The sequence below is a fragment of the Leopardus geoffroyi genome, chromosome X (assembly GCF_018350155.1).
Source record: "Leopardus geoffroyi isolate Oge1 chromosome X, O.geoffroyi_Oge1_pat1.0, whole genome shotgun sequence".
In the NCBI taxonomy this organism is placed as follows: Eukaryota; Metazoa; Chordata; class Mammalia; order Carnivora; family Felidae; genus Leopardus; species Leopardus geoffroyi.
In genome coordinates, this window is record NC_059343.1 from 89156644 (window position 1) to 89173938 (window position 17295).

The 17295-nt window shown below is 42.8% G+C and overlaps 1 protein-coding gene across 2 annotated transcripts in view; it reads left to right on the forward strand.

The window, feature by feature from the left end:
• VSIG1 (V-set and immunoglobulin domain containing 1) overlaps positions 1–13865 on the forward strand; it is a 37702-nt gene extending 23837 nt beyond the window's left edge. For both annotated transcript variants that reach the window (XM_045471637.1, XM_045471638.1), the window contains 5 exons: positions 1630–1828; positions 6452–6607; positions 7236–7355; positions 11475–11628; positions 12443–13865. In XM_045471637.1, the coding sequence (XP_045327593.1) occupies positions 1630–1828; positions 6452–6607; positions 7236–7355; positions 11475–11628; positions 12443–12752 (939 nt within the window). In that variant the 3' untranslated portion in view covers positions 12753–13865. The remainder of the gene's footprint in view (positions 1–1629; positions 1829–6451; positions 6608–7235; positions 7356–11474; positions 11629–12442) is intronic.
• Positions 13866–17295: the final 3430 nt, after the last annotated feature.

The window sequence follows — 17295 nt, forward strand, 5'->3', positions numbered from 1 at the left end:
AGAACTGGGTGCTAGATCTTTCCCCGCTGTAAACTTTGTGTGTGTCTTTTTTTTTTTTTCCCCTCTCTGGGCTTCAGTTTCTTCTAAAATGTTAGAAGAGTGAATTCAATGAATAAGGCTCTTTAAGTACATTTTATGAAAACATTAATTAGTTCTACTGGACTAGCGCAATACCAGTTTATTAAATAATAAACAATCACTTGAACACACATTTATATAAAACTAACAAAGTGTGTACATAGACTGTGTACAATGAAAAAATCTTAGGGATCACCTAGTCCCGTGATACCCAAGCTTCAACCCCTTATGTCTTTATGACTTTTGTCATAATTGTGCACCCCCAGCAGTATTATTTAATGTCATTTTCTATATTGACTTGGTTTCTTCAAATTTTAAAAATATCTTAGTGTCACCCTAAGCAATAATATCCATGAAGTCACAGACTTGATGTGCTAGATATGTGTCTTTGTAATAAGTTTTCATTTATGTGCCACCTAAAATCAACTTATGTGCCTAGACTTGGGGAATACATCTCATAATTTGGACGATCTTGCTTGGGCTCCTCCTTCAGATGTGGAAACTCAAGGTTGGAAAGATGATTAAATAACAGAGTTTCTTATCACAAAGTTTCTTATCACAGGTTGCCATGGAGGCATAACCAGAGGCCACCTTCCCTGACTATGTCACAGTCAGAGGCAGAGCTGTGGCTAAAGCCCAGACCATCTGATTCCTAGATCAGGCCTCTTTCCACCTCACCATGCCGCTCCCACGGTTGCCATTATGATCTAACTATTCATATCCCTACTAGAGATGAGACTAGAATCCAGGTCTTCCTTGACTGTGGTAAATTATAATAATAATAAATGAATCCTGTGACTTCGGGTGAGTCATTTAATCTTTCTGGATTTGAGTGCCCTTATTTGTCTAAATGAAAGAATAACTCCAGTTCTTCCTCATTCCACGTGAGGAGAATGGTACTAGCTGCCATTGACGAAGCACTTCCTAGGCCACTATGAGGGGATGGGACCAGATGATTTCTCAGGGGCCTCTCTGCTATGAAATGTTTCTCTTCTAACGAACAGGATAAACCCAAGTTCGCTTCTTCAAAGGAGTATGTGTGTATGAATACTCTAACTTTAGGAAAACCAGATATTCTTGCAGTCCCACTGAGTAAAGTAAACTCAAATCAAACAAAGTCTATAAAGTTGGGGGCGGGGGGGGGGAGGATTATGGTTTTGGTTTCCCATCAGGCATTTCTGTTTTAGGCAGTGAGTTTCCTCCAGGTAGGGTCATCAGGTGAGCATCTTGATCTAGCCAAAGTGTAGGAGTTGAATCCTGTCAGCTCCAGCTGTTTATCATCTGTCAGATGGGCATGCATCACTGCTCTGATGACATCACAGAACTGCTTTGTGCACAAGTGAGGAGGTGGCTGTGCACACCTGTGAGAAAGCTAAAGCACCCTACTGGCTTGGCCAACTTTTGCCGTGGGATCTGTTCCCTGCGGGAGAGGATGGGTGGGGATGTTGCCTCTTACCAACAAAGGTGACATCGGATAGAGGGTGCTTCTGGGTAGCTTACCTTAGCCTTGGCCACTCTCCAATTCTCATTTCTGTCATTTTTATGTCCTAGATTTACTACTCTGAAGGTGGACAAGCTACAGCCATCGGGCAATTTAAAGGTCGGATTGTAGGGTCCAACGACCCAGATAACGCATCTATCACTATTTCACATATGCAACCAACAGATAGTGGTGTCTACGTCTGTGATGTTAACAACCCCCCTGACTTTGTTGGAAAAAATCAAGGCGTCCTCAAAGTCAATGTGTTAGGTACGGGCAATTTTTTTTGTTTGTTTTTTTCTCTTCTTGGAACAACTAAGACCTTAAATGAGCAGTGAGTTATGGTGCTAATTAAGTCCCAGGGGTTAAATATCCTCCCGGCTCCTTTTATTAACAGGGAAAGAGAAACACACCACCATCCCAACCTTCATAGTAACACTGAGAAATCACTCACAAAACACGTTGAAACCGTGTTGCCAAAATGGCAGAAAGCAGAAGATAACCCAACCTCCGGGATCCGTATCTCTGATGGGTAGAATGGGAACAGAGGGACAATGCACAGTCGCCACTAAATGATCACTAGCAACTCCTTCAGAGGGAACCTCCAATTGGAGCCAGTCCTACCTGGGGGAGAGAACTGTCAATTTATTATCTCTCCTAAGCCGGGCACAATTCCCACCATTAAACCATTCTTTTGAATAAAGGCGGGAGAGTCCCTTTTAAAATGCGGGGGCGGCGGAGAGGGGAAAATGGGTGATGGGCATTGAGGAGGGCACTTGTTGGGATGAGCACTGGGTGTTGTATGTAAAGCAGTGAATCATGGGATTCCACTCCCGAAACCAAGAGCACACTGTATACACTGTACGTTAGCTAACTTGACACTAAATTATATTTAAAAAAAAAAAAGTTAGCACTATTTGGAGAAAGGACCACATGTTAAGCCATAGTGAGAATTTATTTATATACAGATATTCGTTATGTGGCACTCAGCAAGTCATATCTGCTTTTCAAATGCATTTGGAGTGGTTCATTTATACAGTATTTATTGAGTGCCTATTTTGTGCCAAGACCCATGAGGTTTACAGTGATGGAGGCATAGATTCTGCTCTTGGAGAGTTCACAATTTTTGGTGGTTTCTAGCACTCCTTCCAGTCTCTAAAAGGACAATGAGAGTTTTGCTCCTGTTGCGGGCCTGTGGAAGTACTGAAGAGAGAAACGAAAGGGCTGTCAAACCTCACCAATCAACCATTTGAGCTAAGGGATCTCCCATTTTTAAGTAATCCCAAATGGAGTTGATCCAGTCATTGTTCCTCTTGAGCTGTGTACATCCATCACAGGAAAGAAGGAACTAGATCCAACCAGTGACTTGATAATTGACTAGCTTGGAAAAGCAGTAGTTGGTAACAAGGTGCACATCCAGGAGAACCATCCAGAATCATCTGAGCTTGCCTCCCAGGTGATGCCCAAAATGAATTGTGAGGTTTGCCCACATCTACCCAACTGGAAAAGAGTGAAATGTCATCAGGAGCTGATTTTTAAGAGTGGGGTAGCTCAATCATGCTTTTATTTTGCTGAGCCCCATGTTAGGCATTGGGGTACAGGGGGAAGACAAGAGAATTACAAGCCCTTTCCTGGGAGAGTTGGTGCTCCAGTTTGGAAGACTAGTCATGTACATGGGAACTAAACAGTGTGGTATATATGCTGGGGGTCAGAAGGCTTAGGTTCTGGCTCATACTCCACTACTCAGTAGCCTCAGGCAAGTCAGTCCACTTTTCTCTGGCTATTTGGAGATGGGGTTGTAATCTCTGCCCTGTCTTTACAGGTTTGAGGATAAAATGATATACTGGAGATTCAACTTTCAAAGCATTTGGGGGAATTAGCCCTCTAAAGTTTTTCTGCTGCTCCCTGGCTCTGGGTTGTCCTTCTGACCAGAAACAACCTAAAGAAGCCAAGCCTCTGTCTGAGGAGTTGGGCATGGTGGGGGCCGTGGGGAGTAAGGAGGCCAACTGTGGGGAGAGGTGTTGATATTTCCTTAGAGATCACTCTTCCTAGCAATGAATTTCCCAGAGACATTCCATTACCCAGTGATGGACGTAGATCCCATGCTTTTGCTCATTCATGCATAAATTCATTCAACAAATCCTGAACACGTGTTCAGTTACTGTGTTACACAATGGTGATGGAAAGATAGAAAAGACAGGGTTTCAGCCCTCCAAAAGTTTAGAAAATAGGGGCTGAGGTGGCAGGACACGGTTTAGGTAAAGGAAACAGCAGTGAGCAAAGGCGCAGGTGGTTTGGACGACCATTCATTTGAGAGATATCCATTAGGTATGACAGCCTTGGAAAATGAAGCTTTGAAAAATACCCAGATAGAAGTTTGAATAATTATTTTGTATACATTTGGAATAAGCACCCTATTCCTTCTGTGATTTGGCACATAAAAAGAAAACGATGAATTTAGAGAAGGCTTGAGAACACAATGAAGCATTTTCATTTACTTTGTGAGGTAAGCCTCTTCCTCCCAACCCGGTTCTGTTGAAAGCAATAATGCTAAATGGTAGATCAATGGCTATGCCAGTGAAACATCCAAGTTCTACTGGGGATGTTAACTGGTTGAAATGGCAATCCCATCCTGATTCAGTAGTTTTAGAAAATATATAGATTTGGGATGTGGTTCAAAGTGATTCGCTAAGTGTTTTGCTAATAAAAAAATAAAATGAGAGAAATGTGTCCAGCGGGGGGAAAAAAAAGCCTATCTGGGTTTGGTTCTGGGCTCTAGAAACACTCCCCATTTAATTTTATGCTCATAATGCTCTATTCTGCTGTAAAGCCGATCCGATCAAATCATCATGGTGATAATCAGTTTCTAAATCTAGTGACGGTTGCCATGGGGTAAGGAAAAGAGAATAAAGAGCTAAATAGAAAAATACTTACTTTAATTTAAAAAACACCTGTTTAAACAATGGGGCTAGTGAAGGGTGTCAAAGAGCTACAGCTGCATCCGTCTTCTCACTCATGTGTAGAGTGGGTTAGAGTCCGAGACTGGAAGCTTAACTTCAGTAGCAGGCCACAAAATGTAGGAGACCATGCCCAACAGCAAGTCCATGTGCAAGGCATTTATAGGAATTATTTTACTTGCATAAATTCAATATATTTGGATTAGTCAGAGATAAAGTCAATATATTAGGATATATAGTATCCAATATGTTTGGATGGTTTGGATTACAGATGAGTCAGCTGAGGGGTGGTTATGTTAGGTTACTTGCCTAAACACCATCTAGAGTAAAACTGCAGAGTGAGCAGTCTATGCAGATCCAGAACTGTGCTCTTAACTGCTGCCTCCAAACTGAGAGCTGGAGAGCTGGGGGAGCCCAGAGCATTCAAGGTATAACTGGCCTGAGCTAGAGAAGCTGTGTCTTTGGAGGGTTTCAGGCCTAGGTGAAGAGAAGGAAGGTGAGTTGGTAAGTATTGGAGTTTAGATTATTATCTACATGTAACACGAGGCTTCGAATAAGCTGTGAGCAGCAAGATGAATGAGGAAATTCAGATTCTCATTTTCCCATGGGACTTCTCCACGGAGATGTTTTCATAAACAGCTAGAACTCAGTATGTCCCAAACTGACCTTATCGTCACCCCTTCCTCCTCTGCCCTCCTTCCCTGAAAACCTGCTCCTTCTGTATTATCTCAGGATGACAAACTCATGTACCCAGCTGTCCAAATCAGAAACCTAGGAATCATCATTGCCTACACTTTCTTCTTCATGCCCCCTATTCGTCTGGTCACCATGTCCTGTCGATTCTACTTCCTTGATACCTTGTGACGATTTTCCCTCCTCACACCCCCAGAGAGCAAGCAAACTATCTAAAGCATTAAAAATGACCATTGTCCTTCCCCTATTTAAATTCCTTCCATGATGCTCCTGCCCTCTGTATAAAACACATGAGGGGCACCTGGGTGGCTCAGTCGGTTAAGTGTCCGACTTTGGCTCAGGTCATGATCTCATGGTTCGTGGGTTGGAGCCCTGTGTCGGGCTCTACGCTGACAGTGTGGACCCTACTTGGGATTCTCTCCCTGCCCCTCCCCCACTTGTGCTTTCTCTCTCTCAAAATAAATAAATAAACTTAAGACAAACACACGAAATACAAAGCTCTCCAAGCTATGGCCTCTGCTGCTCTCTGGCCTCATCTCTCACTACTCCCCCCACCCCACTTCGGAAGTGTTTCAGGGTTACTCTTGAATTTTTGGTGCCTTGTCCAGTGCCAGGCACATAGAAGGCAAACAAGTAAATGCACGTGGAGTGAAAGATAAAGATCTCAGCTTCACGTAACACATCCTCTCAAAATGGGCTTCCCCTACCGATGAGGGACATAGGCAAATTCAAACCCTCCAATAGTTTTGTGTCACCCACCCCCAGAGAAATTAATGTCAAAAAAGACTTATAAAGGAAAGGAAAAATATAGCATTAGTAAAACAAATTTTGTAAAAAGAATAATTAACAACTTATTGCAACGTATTTAAGGGTCCTATTTTCCTTTAAAACTGTGCTTCAAAAGTGTAAACTCTGTCCTTAGTCGTTTAGTGTTTGCTTACATTTGGCAGTTTTAATAAAGGCATATTTTAAGACAATGCGAGATTCATGGTTATGAATCTGGGGAGGAGGCTGACAGAAGAGATGCTGTTAGAATCTTAATGGCCTGGTGACTGGAAGGCCCTTGAACCTGAAGTGCTCTACCCCCACCTGGTGGTACAATCAGAAAACTGTCAAACTAACGTTTCAAAGCTTTAAAAATGGAGCGCGCACATTCTACAAAATGACAGTGAGGAGGTGACTGCAGTTGTTACAGAGCGCAATTCCCCCCTCAGGATGTTTACTCTTTGTCATTGCCTTACAGTCAAACCTTCTAAGCCCCTTTGCAGCATCCAAGGACTACCAGAAACTGGCCATCCTGTATCTCTTTCTTGCCTCTCGGTCCTTGGGACACCTTCCCCTGTGTACTACTGGTATAAAGTTGAAGGAGGAGACATCGTCCCAGTGAAAGAAAACTTCAGTAAGTACAGCCCTCTGTGGACCCTGGGTGGCTTAGTCAGTTAAGCTTCTGACTCTTGGTTTCAGCTCAGGTCATGATCTCACAGTTTCATGAGTTTGAGTCCCGGGTCAGGCTCTGTGCTGGCAGCACGGAGCCTGCTTGGAATTCTCTGTCTCCCTCCCTCTCTGCCCTCCCTTACTCATGCTGTCTCTTTCTCTCTCTCTCAGGATAAATAAATAAACTTTAAAAAAAAGTACCGTCCTCCACAGCCCCTGGCAAGGTGTGGTGTGTGTGGTTGTCTGACAGTATGTGTGTGGGGCTGGTTGCTCATCTTTAGAGCTCAGTCTTCAATTTTTCTGGAAAGGGGATGTCAAAAGATCTCCTAACAAGATGACTATGGTCTGGTCTTATCCCCAGCCTGTAGAAGTCAAGCCTGTTTTTGGCTCAGAGGTGGTGGGTATGGAGAGAATAGGGATGGTTCCAGATGGGCTACCTTTGGAATAGTCCCATGGGGTCTAGTTGGATCCAGAACATCTCCGGGAAGGGAGGCCAATGTAGGGATGTGGGTGGGAATTGAGCAATTCTGCTACATTGTTATGATCTGTAGCCACATAAGAGATTTCAAAAGTCTGTTTCCTGTTTCTGACAGACCCAGCCACCGGGATTTTGGTTATTGGAAATCTGACCAATTTTGAACAAGGTTATTACCTGTGCACTGCTATCAACAACCTTGGCAATAGTTCCTGCGAAATTGATCTAACTTCTTCACGTGAGTTGATCATCCAACTTCAATAGTTTCCCCTTAGGTCAAGTATCCTGGGCCTGCCAACCCAGTAAATGAATTAGGATCCCTGGTTACTCCTTCCTGCCTTTCTGGAGATTTTGGTGGTTTATTTATAGGTTGATATGATGAATTACTATCCTAAAATCTAATAACTTAATATGTGCTGTAATCTGCCCTAAGTCATTTACAAAAATTTTGTTTAGCCCTCATAACATTTCTAGAAAGTAGATATTACTATTTAGTAAATAAAACAGCAGCCCCATTGATATTACCAGAACGAATTTTCTTTGTGATGCTGTTGGTGAATCCTGGTGAAACTAGCAATCTGTGTCACATACGGAGCTTACAAACTTTCCAGTTCATCAGTAATTTGTTAAGATCTGTCTCTAATAATAATAGCAATCATAGCACTTGTACCTACAGCTAATATTTGTGGAGCACAAATGGTGTGCCAGATACACGGCCAGGTGTGGTGAGCGTTATCTCACTCAATCCTCCAACCACCCTGCTGAGGAGGCACAATGTACTGTTAGCCTCATTTTACTGAAAAGGAGACTGAAACTCAAGGAGGTAAGTGACTTGCCCAAGGTCATCCAGTTAGTGACTGGCACAGCCAGGATGCCTTTAAACCACAACCTCTCAGGGGTGTCTGGGTGGCTCAGTCTGTTCAGCTTCCAACTCCTGATTTTGGCTCAGGTTATGACCTCACAGTCATGAGATCCAGCCCTCCACTGGGCTCTGTCCTGGTCGTGGAACCTGCTTGGGATTCTCAGTCTCTCTCTCTCTTTCTCTCTGCCCCTCCCCCGCTTATAGGTGCACGTCCACATGCTCTCTTTCTATCAAAACAAAATAAAACACCCAAAACAAACACAACCTTCCAGTTCAAAGGTGCTCTCAGTTACTAAGCACAGAGTTGAGGGCCCGGAGTTGTAAAATTGGGCCAATCGGGGGCAAGCTGTCACAAGGGCTATCTTGCCACACCTTTGAATGGTCACTTAATAACACTTAGGATCATGTCACCTATTCATTATTTCTAACTCACTTTGAATCTGTGACTTAAGCATATACCGTATCCAGGTGGCCAGTTCCCTTGGACCATTGCTCTCCTGTGAAGCTAAGGTTTCTTCCTTCCACTTGTCCTGAATCAAACACTTTCTCTCTGCCCCTCCCCCCACTCTCTCTCAAAATAAATAAAGAAACTTGAAAACAAAGAGGTGAGAGTTTTACAAGGGCGTCTGGGGGGCCGATTCCCTTAAGCATCCGACTCTTAATTTCAGTTCAGGTCATGATCTCACGGTTCTTGAGTTTGAGCCCTGTGTTGGGCTCTGTGCTGACAGTGCAGAGCCTACTTGGGATTCTCTCTCTCTCTCTCTCTCTCTCTCTCTCTCTTTCTCTTTCTCTATTCCTTCCTTGCTTGTGCTCTCTCTCTCTCTAAAAATAAATAAATAAACTTAAGAAAAAACAAAAACATTTTGCAATTCCAGGTTGCTTCTTCATTCAGCTAATTTCTATTCAAAGGTGAAGGGACATCTTTTTGGTCTTTGTCTGTGTTCTCATTCTACCACAGTCCCTTGATCATTTCTTCTGTGTGTCTCTATATCTTTCCCAATCCTGTTTTGCTTTTCCAAGGGTACAGTTATACTACACATGTAGAGACTCAGCAGTTGTACTTGAACCTTGCTTCCACTCAAATACTTTTTTAAATGATTTTGGCATTTGACTGCCTGCTCACTTCTCCTTCCCTTCCCTTCCCTTCCCTTCCCTTCCCTTCCCTTCCCTTCTCTTCCCTCCCTGCTTCCCTATCTTCCTCCCTCAAACATTAATTGGATATCTACTATTTGCCAGGAACTATCATAGGTGATAGAGATACAGAGGTTAGTAAGATACATGTCTTACACTCAAGAATTCACAGTTTAACTAGAAGGACACAGTAAAATGTCTTAAATGCTATAATAGTGGTCTGTACAGGGTCTCTAGGACACCAAAGAAGAAACAATTAATTATGCTTATAGAACCCAGGCAACTCTACCAAAAAAAGTGCTACTTGAGCTGGATCTTGAAAGAACTTGCAAAACCTGTTTCTTTATCTAGAAAATAGGGATGAAGGTGAAAGGCAGGAGAGGGATGACAGTACAGCAGCAGGCTTAGGAGAGCGAACAGTCCATGCTGGGGGAGGAGGATGGAGGGCTCCAGAAGGGACGTCTCCAAGGGGGAAAAACATAAGAAACCAATAAAGGGCACCTGGGTAGCTCAGTTAGTTAAGCTTCTGACTTTGACTCAGGTCATGATCTCATGCTTTGTGAGTTCAAGCCCCGCTTCAGGTAAACATGAGCCCTGCTTCTGGTGAGCCCCGCTTCTCTCTTTTTCTGCACCCCCCCCTCCACAACAAAAAAGAAACCGATAGATTATCTGACCTATTTAAATCTAAGAAAAGGACTTTTAATAGTTTTGGTGGAAATTTGGGGGGTTAGTAGTAATACATTTTAAAAAATCCCCAAATGAGGTAATAATGAACTTCAATGAAAAATTGTAAATGTACCAGAATCATAATATATATACTATGTTCCACAGCTGTGAACATTTGCATACTGCAAACTTTGATATAACAACAACTTGTGCTATAGCTATTATCAGGAGAATGTGGGTGGGGGGTGGGTATAAGAATACAATCTTCACCTTCCAGGGTAGAAAGTCATCAAAAAAGGACAAAAATTGGAGAATTAGAACAAGCATAATAGAAACATGGGGGCAAATATCAAGATGATTTAAAAAAAAGAGAGAGAGGGGCGCCTGGGTGGCGCAGTCGGTTAAGCGTCCGACTTCAGCCAGGTCACGATCTCGCGGTCCGTGAGTTCGAGCCCCGCGTCGGGCTCTGGGTTGATGGCTCAGAGCCTGGAGCCTGTTTCCGATTCTGTGTCTCCCTCTCTCTCTGACCCTCCCCTGTTCATGCTCTGTCTCTCTCTGTCCCAAAAATAAATAAACATTGAAAAAAAATTTTTTTTTAAAAAAAAAGAGAGAGATGAGTGGTTGCCTCTAGTGAATGGGACACAGAGATGGGGAGAGGAGAAGGGACTGCTGTTTCTTTGCTAGAAGTCTAGTCAAATCATTTCACTTTGCAATTTACACGCATGGATTCCTTTAACCATAAAAAGTCGAAATAATGATCAACGAACTCAACTAGCCTCTTATCTCAAAGTATAAGATGTCCAGTCTTGTTTGAAGGGAGGCAGATGGGGACGGGCCCCCTGGAGCTCAGACAGGGTCCCCCAGGGACAGAACTTTAGTGCTGGAAGGTCTGGTGCTCAGCTGGGTCATCTCATATTTGTTGGGTTGTTCCATAGGCTGATCTAATAAACCAGATGCCTGTTCATGGAAAGGGGCACATCTTTTTCCAGTGGTCGGAATGCACGAGGCTCCTTGGTGAGCATGGAATCTGTGGGAGAGGTTTTTAGGGAACTACTTCACCTATGCTCTGAATAAGCCTGGTGAAACGTCCCTGCCTGTAACAGAGGTCATTTCTCTGGTTACCAGATTGTAGCTCCACAGGTTTTCATTGGTCAAGAAGATGCCCATTGATGGGGTGCCTGGGTGGTTCAGTTGGTTGAGTGTCTGACTCTTGGTTTTGGCTCAGGTCGTGATCCCAGGGTCGGGGGATCAAGTCCCACATTGGTCTCCATGCTGAGTGTGGAACCTGCTTGGGATTCTCTCTCTCTGTCTCTCTCTGCCCCTCCCCTGTGTGTGTGTGCATGAGCATGTGCATGTGCCCATGCACGCTCTCTCTCTAAATAAACATTTTAAAAAAGCAAAAACAAGAGAAGATGCCCATTGAAAACCCACTTCTCTAAGCCCCATTTTGAAAGTGACCCCCCCCCCCGTAGGCATATGTCTTCTTATGTGTATCAATGTGAATGGGTAAGCAACATAGTCAAGCCAGTCATCTTTCTTCTCCCCCTATGAGTCTGGCCGAGTTTTCGGGGTTTCCGGGCTCTACAAGTCATTTTCCCACTGTATGAATGCTGTAGATATTCTGCACTGGTCACAAATGCACATGTAAAAGGCAGACAGTACATTCCACTTTACCAACCAACAGCTTATATCTTCCAGATCCAGAAGTTGGAATCATTTTGGGGGCATTGGTGGGCACCGTAGTAGGTGCCACCATTATCATCTCTGTTGTGTGCTTCGCAAAGAGCAAGGCAAAGGCGAAGGCAAAGGGGAAAGGAAGGAAGAGAAATTCGGAAACCACCACAGAACTTGAGTAAGATCTTATTTTGTTGCCTTTACTTGACAGTCAGCTCTTCCTAAGTGCTCTTTTTAGCTTAACATGCCGGGGGTATCTTTCTGCTCACTCTCACTGCTTATATGGAAGAACGATGATGGCCACCATTTCTTGAGACCTGTGTGCCAGACTCCGTTCTAAGCGCTTTATGTGTATCAACTCATTGAACCACTGCAACAACCCTTTTAGGTCTAAGAAAATGTGTTAATATATCATGCTGATATACTCGTCTTTCTACCAACATGGTCATAAAAAAATAATTTTTCGCATTTTTCCTGGAACAAGAGGACCATGAAGGCAAGAGTGCCTGTGGCCCATGGAAATCGGCATGTGGCTCTGCCCACAGCCCACTCTTTTGACCACTCTGCTATTTCTTCTTGAATGTGTATCACACTCGTTCCTTTGTTTCTCTCTCCATTTCTATGCTTCCACAACTATGTATTGTATTGTGCACAACTATGTATGTATTGTGTTAGATAGAGTGAGAGCTAGCGGTGGCTCAGAGCCATGGATTTGGCCCTCAAACACATTATTTAGACCCTTTCGTCCTGACATTAGTTTTCCTACCTTTTGAATACTGGCTTTTCTCTCTTGAACTCTCTTTATATTGTTGAGATCTATCCTTTCTGGTCAGGAGACAAAATGAACTCGTGGTCTGACAATGAGTCAGAATATCAGAAATCACAGAGGTCTTGAACAGATTGGAACCCATGGTCACCGAAGCGACACAATCTGTGGTTCCATGTGAAATGGCATACCCTAACTCCTTCTTCCTTGGGCCTTCTTCCTGCAGACCAATGGCAAAGATAAAACAAAGTACAGAGTGCGAGGTCATACCAGCTGAAGACGTTACCCACCTAGAAGCGCCTCTGCCACCTTCCATCCATGAGAATGAACCTGATACCATCCTGGGACCAGATTGTGAGCCTAACCCCGAGCCTGAGCCTGTCCAGGAGCCTGCTCCACAGCCTGCCTCGGGTCCTGAGCCTGTTCTGGTGCCTGAAGTTGAGATAGAGCAAGAGCAGGAGCCAGAGCCTGAGCCTGAGCCCGGGATTGGCATCCAGCCCTTGAGTGGCAAGGAAAAGGGAGCGCATAAGCCATAGGCCGGTAGCCTAAGTAGTGTTCATCACTAAGGAACCCATAATTGGGATTTGGAATTCAGCTGACATAACCAATCTCCCACCACCTCCCTCCATTCTAACCAACCCTCTTCTAACAAGGTGCTCCCACCATCAATCCTAAATAAACAGGTCAAGATAACTACTAAATAAGCACAAGGGTTCCTGCATTACTTACCATTTTACTAACATGTAAGCATAACTAAGGATAAGGCATGTGATTTCTAATTCAGTTGAAAGTGTTTTGTAGCAACATCTACTTTGTATTTCAGAAAACCGTATTTCTCTATTTTTAGCTACACTTTGTTACATTCCACATGCACACATGACAAGGTGGCATTAACTGGGGTCCATATTATTTCTATGATCAGCCGTCCAGGCTTCCCTATTCATTTTCACATTTCACATTGGCCCCAAAGACAAGAGTTTACCAGCATTCTGTCATAGATTAGAAAAAACAATCCTCAAAAATTCCAGAGGAGAATAAGTAAAGGGTACATCTTAATTGGTACATAGCATTTAAAACTAGGTCTTGAAATCAGTGTTTCATTTATCACATTAGATTTCCCAAGGACCCACCCTGCTATACAATATCTTGAGCATAGCAACATTTTTGAATAACCTAAATTTTAAATTGAAAATAATGTACAGGTAGTACATTCCAGGTAGTAGACAATTCCAAATAGTATTTTCCTTTGGTGAATACACATCATAGGGGATGTACAATTTCACTTTTAATGAGATATTACGTTACTACTGTGTCCGATGCTATCTACTTTGGAAGGGCCAGAAATGGGAAACTGTTTTAAATGAACACCTAAGATCTATTTTAGATAATCTGAACTAATTATTTGATCTGTTTCGCTTTTGGGATATTCCACGTGAATAGATACTATTCTTGTATAAATGCTAAATATTAACTAAAGTGCATTGATGTCACCTCTTCTCCACCTGTTAAAATGTCTTTTCCATTGATCATATTTTACCCACGTCCTACCTTGAAGAAATTTATAGGTACACTTTTTCATCTGTAATCAGAGTTTCTGTCTTATTTTGAAGTTCAATAAATAATACTAATAAAATCTTACTTTAATGCTCCTCAGGTGAATGTTTTATTAGCATTATTGACATATACTTTACATACAATAAACCACACCTATTTCCAGTGTATAATTTGATCAGTTTTGACAGATGTAGATACACCCATGAAACCACAATTTAAATAGGGAATTTCCAGGGGCATCTGGGTGGCTTAGTTGGTTAGGTGTCCGACTTCAGCTCAGGTCATGATCTCACCTTTTGTGAGTTCGGGCCCCTCATCGGGCTCTGTGCTGACAGCTCGGAGCCTGGAGTCTGCTTCAGATTCTGTGTCTCCCTCTCTCTGCCCCTCCCCTGCTCACAACACTCTCTCTCTCAAAAATAAACAAAAGTAATAATAAATAGTGCATTTCCATCAATCCAAAATGTTTCCTATATGATTTTGTGCAATCCCCCCATCACACTGGACCTAGGCAACCACTGATTTGCTTTCGATCATTAGAGATTAGCTTTGCCTTTTCTTGACCTTTGTATAAATTGGATCATACCGTATGTACTTTTTTTGTATCTGACTTCTTTCCAAGGTGAATCGTTTTTAAATGAAGTAATGAATCTTTAACTTACCACATCCAGATTTTCATGTAGAGAATTTTCTTAAGCTGTGAAGCCCTTTACTTACTTAAAAAATTTTTCTTTAATGTTTATTTATTTTTGAGACAGAGAGAGAGCATGAGCGGGGAAGGGGCTAATAGAGAGGGGGACACAGAATCTGAAACAGTCTCCAGGCCCTGAGCTGTCAGCATGGAGCTCGACACAGGGCTTGAACCCAGGAACCGTGAGATCATGACCTGAGCCAAATTTGGAGCCTTAACCAACTGAGCCACCCAGGCGCCCCTGTGAAGCCCTTTATGTAGAGATCATACTTGTACATTAATTCATGTAGAGTCTTTTGTTTTAGGGTAGGTTGAACTTAAAATTAACATTACACATGTCCAGAGCCATGGAGAGAAATAACAGCTTTTACTTAGGTGTTTTCTTTAATGTGTCAATTTTCAGCTACCCCCACTCGCATGTGCACTCTTGCTCTCTCAAAAATAAATACCATTAAAAAAAATTTTTTAAAAGGGGTGCCTGTGTGGCTCAGTTAGTTAAGCATCTGACTTCAGCTCAGTCATGACCTCACAGTCAGTGGGTTTGAGTCCCACATCAGGCTCTGTGCTGACAGCATGGAGCCTGCCTGGGATTCTCTCTCTTTTCCTCTCTCTCTGCCCCTTCCGTGTGCTCTCTCTCAAAATAAATTAAAATAAACTTAAAAAAATATATAATTCCATTTGTATTAAATATAATATTATGGTATACAGTGTCTGATGGGTCCAGGAAGCAAAATAATGAAGGTTTTAAGAATGATCTAATATTTAAAGATTAAAAACTAAAACACCAGCTGTGTGTAAAAATCTCAATGACCAGAACACCAAGGTAGCTGTAATTCACCTATCTCTTCCACTTTTATAATAGAGGCAAATCAGAAGAAAAAAGACTAATACATAATAGTTAATTACTACACCCCCAAATTTCTGATGGATCAGTGCTGAGCAGGAAAGAAGTCACTCTTGGTGGTCTTTTAGAGCTCTTTCCTTAATAGCACTGTTCTGTTCAAAATACTGGTGAATAGTTGGATCAGTGGTTTTCAACTTTTTTTGAGGTCACGGATCACCTCAACAATCTGCTGAAAATTCTGGACCCCTCTCCATAGAAAAACATTTATATACACAAAGTGTCATGTACAGTTTTAGATGAATTAAGACGCCCTGGATCCAAGATTAAGAGCTAGTAACTTAGATAAAAACACAAAAGGCACACTTAATAAATCTGTGGATGCCTTCCTCCTGTGGGGGAATGGTTATGATGCTGTGTGACTCAAAATGATCTCCATAGCCTGGAAGCTGAATTGAAATCAACAAGAATGCAGGGGAAAGACTGGATTTAAAAATATAGAGTAGGGGCGCCTGAGTGGCGCAGTCGGTTAAGCGTCCGACTTCAGCCAGGTCACGATCTCGCGGTCCGTGAGTTCGAGCCCCGTGTCGGGCTCTGGGCTGATGGCTCGGAGCCTGGAGCCTGTTTCCGATTCTGTGTCTCCCTCTCTGTCTGCCCCTCCCCCGTTCATGCTCTGTCTCTCTCTGTCCCAAAAATAAATAAACGTTGAAAAAAAAATTAAAAAAAAAATAGAGTACAGGGGTGCCTGGGTAGCTCAGTTAAGCTTCTGACTCTTGATTTTGGCTCAGGTCATGATCTCATGGTTTGTGAGTTTGAGCCCCACGTCTCGCCCTGCGCTGATGGTGCGAAGCCTGCTTGGGTTTCTCTCTCTCTCTGCCCTTCCCCTGCTCATGTCCTCTCTCTCTCTCTCTCTCTCTCTCAAAATAAATAAACTTTAAAAAAATATAGAGACTGCATGTTGTCCATGCAGAAACCTTAGCTGGGCAAAGTTGGGATGTAGGTGAGGTTAATTTGAAGTGGTATCTTTGGATCTCTCCTTTCAGTACCCTTCCTAGCCATCTGGTGTCTTATTTTCCAAACACCCAGGACTCTCATGCAACTACTAGCTCAGTGACCCACTCAGTTTTGCATCCCTCAGGCAGAATTCATTGCTCAGGACCTACCTCTACCCTTGACACCATTAAAAAAAAAAAGCAGCTGTTTGTTCTGTGACCTGTTCTTGTCTAGTGAACATGATCTTTTATCACCCAGTGATGTCACTTGGATTGATAATGAGTTAGCTCTCTTTTGAGTATTTACCTTTTAGAAGGAGATTCTTGAATACAGATAATTACTTAATCCAAAGAGTCTAAGTGGTGGGGGCTCTTGGGTGGCTCAGTTGGTTGAGCGTTGGACTCTTGGTTTCAGCTCAGGTCATGATCTCGTGGTTTCATGGGTTTGAGCCCCACATCAGGCTCTGCACTGGTAGCGTGGAGCCTGCTTGGGATTCTCTCTCTCCCCCTCTCTCTCTGCCCCTCCCCACTGCTCTGTCTCTGTGTCTCTCAAAATAAATAAATAAGCTTAAAAAAAGAGTCTAAATGGTGGGAAAAGAGTCTAAATGGTGGAATTTTACGCACTGGAACAATCCAGAGGGGAGAGATTTCCGGGAAAAGGACCCTTCTCAGCTCTTCTCACATTAAACCATATGGGTTAACCATCTACACTACCTATGCACAAGGCCACTCTGGATAAGTGCAACTTTCATTTCAGTGTCCTTAATCTCCTATTAGCATTTCCATAACACACCATGTATTTGTTTGTGATCAGTCCTGAGACCCTATAAGATATTAAATCACAACAAAATTTTCACTAAATTTTACTTGGGCAGGAAAATGGGCTCATGTTGAAGAGCTTTCCAATAAGGGAACAGAACAAAAGTGAATCAGAAAATAAGTAATGGAATAGATCATTACCCAAACATTCTGATTACATGTCAGCCTAATTCTCAGAGAGGGTA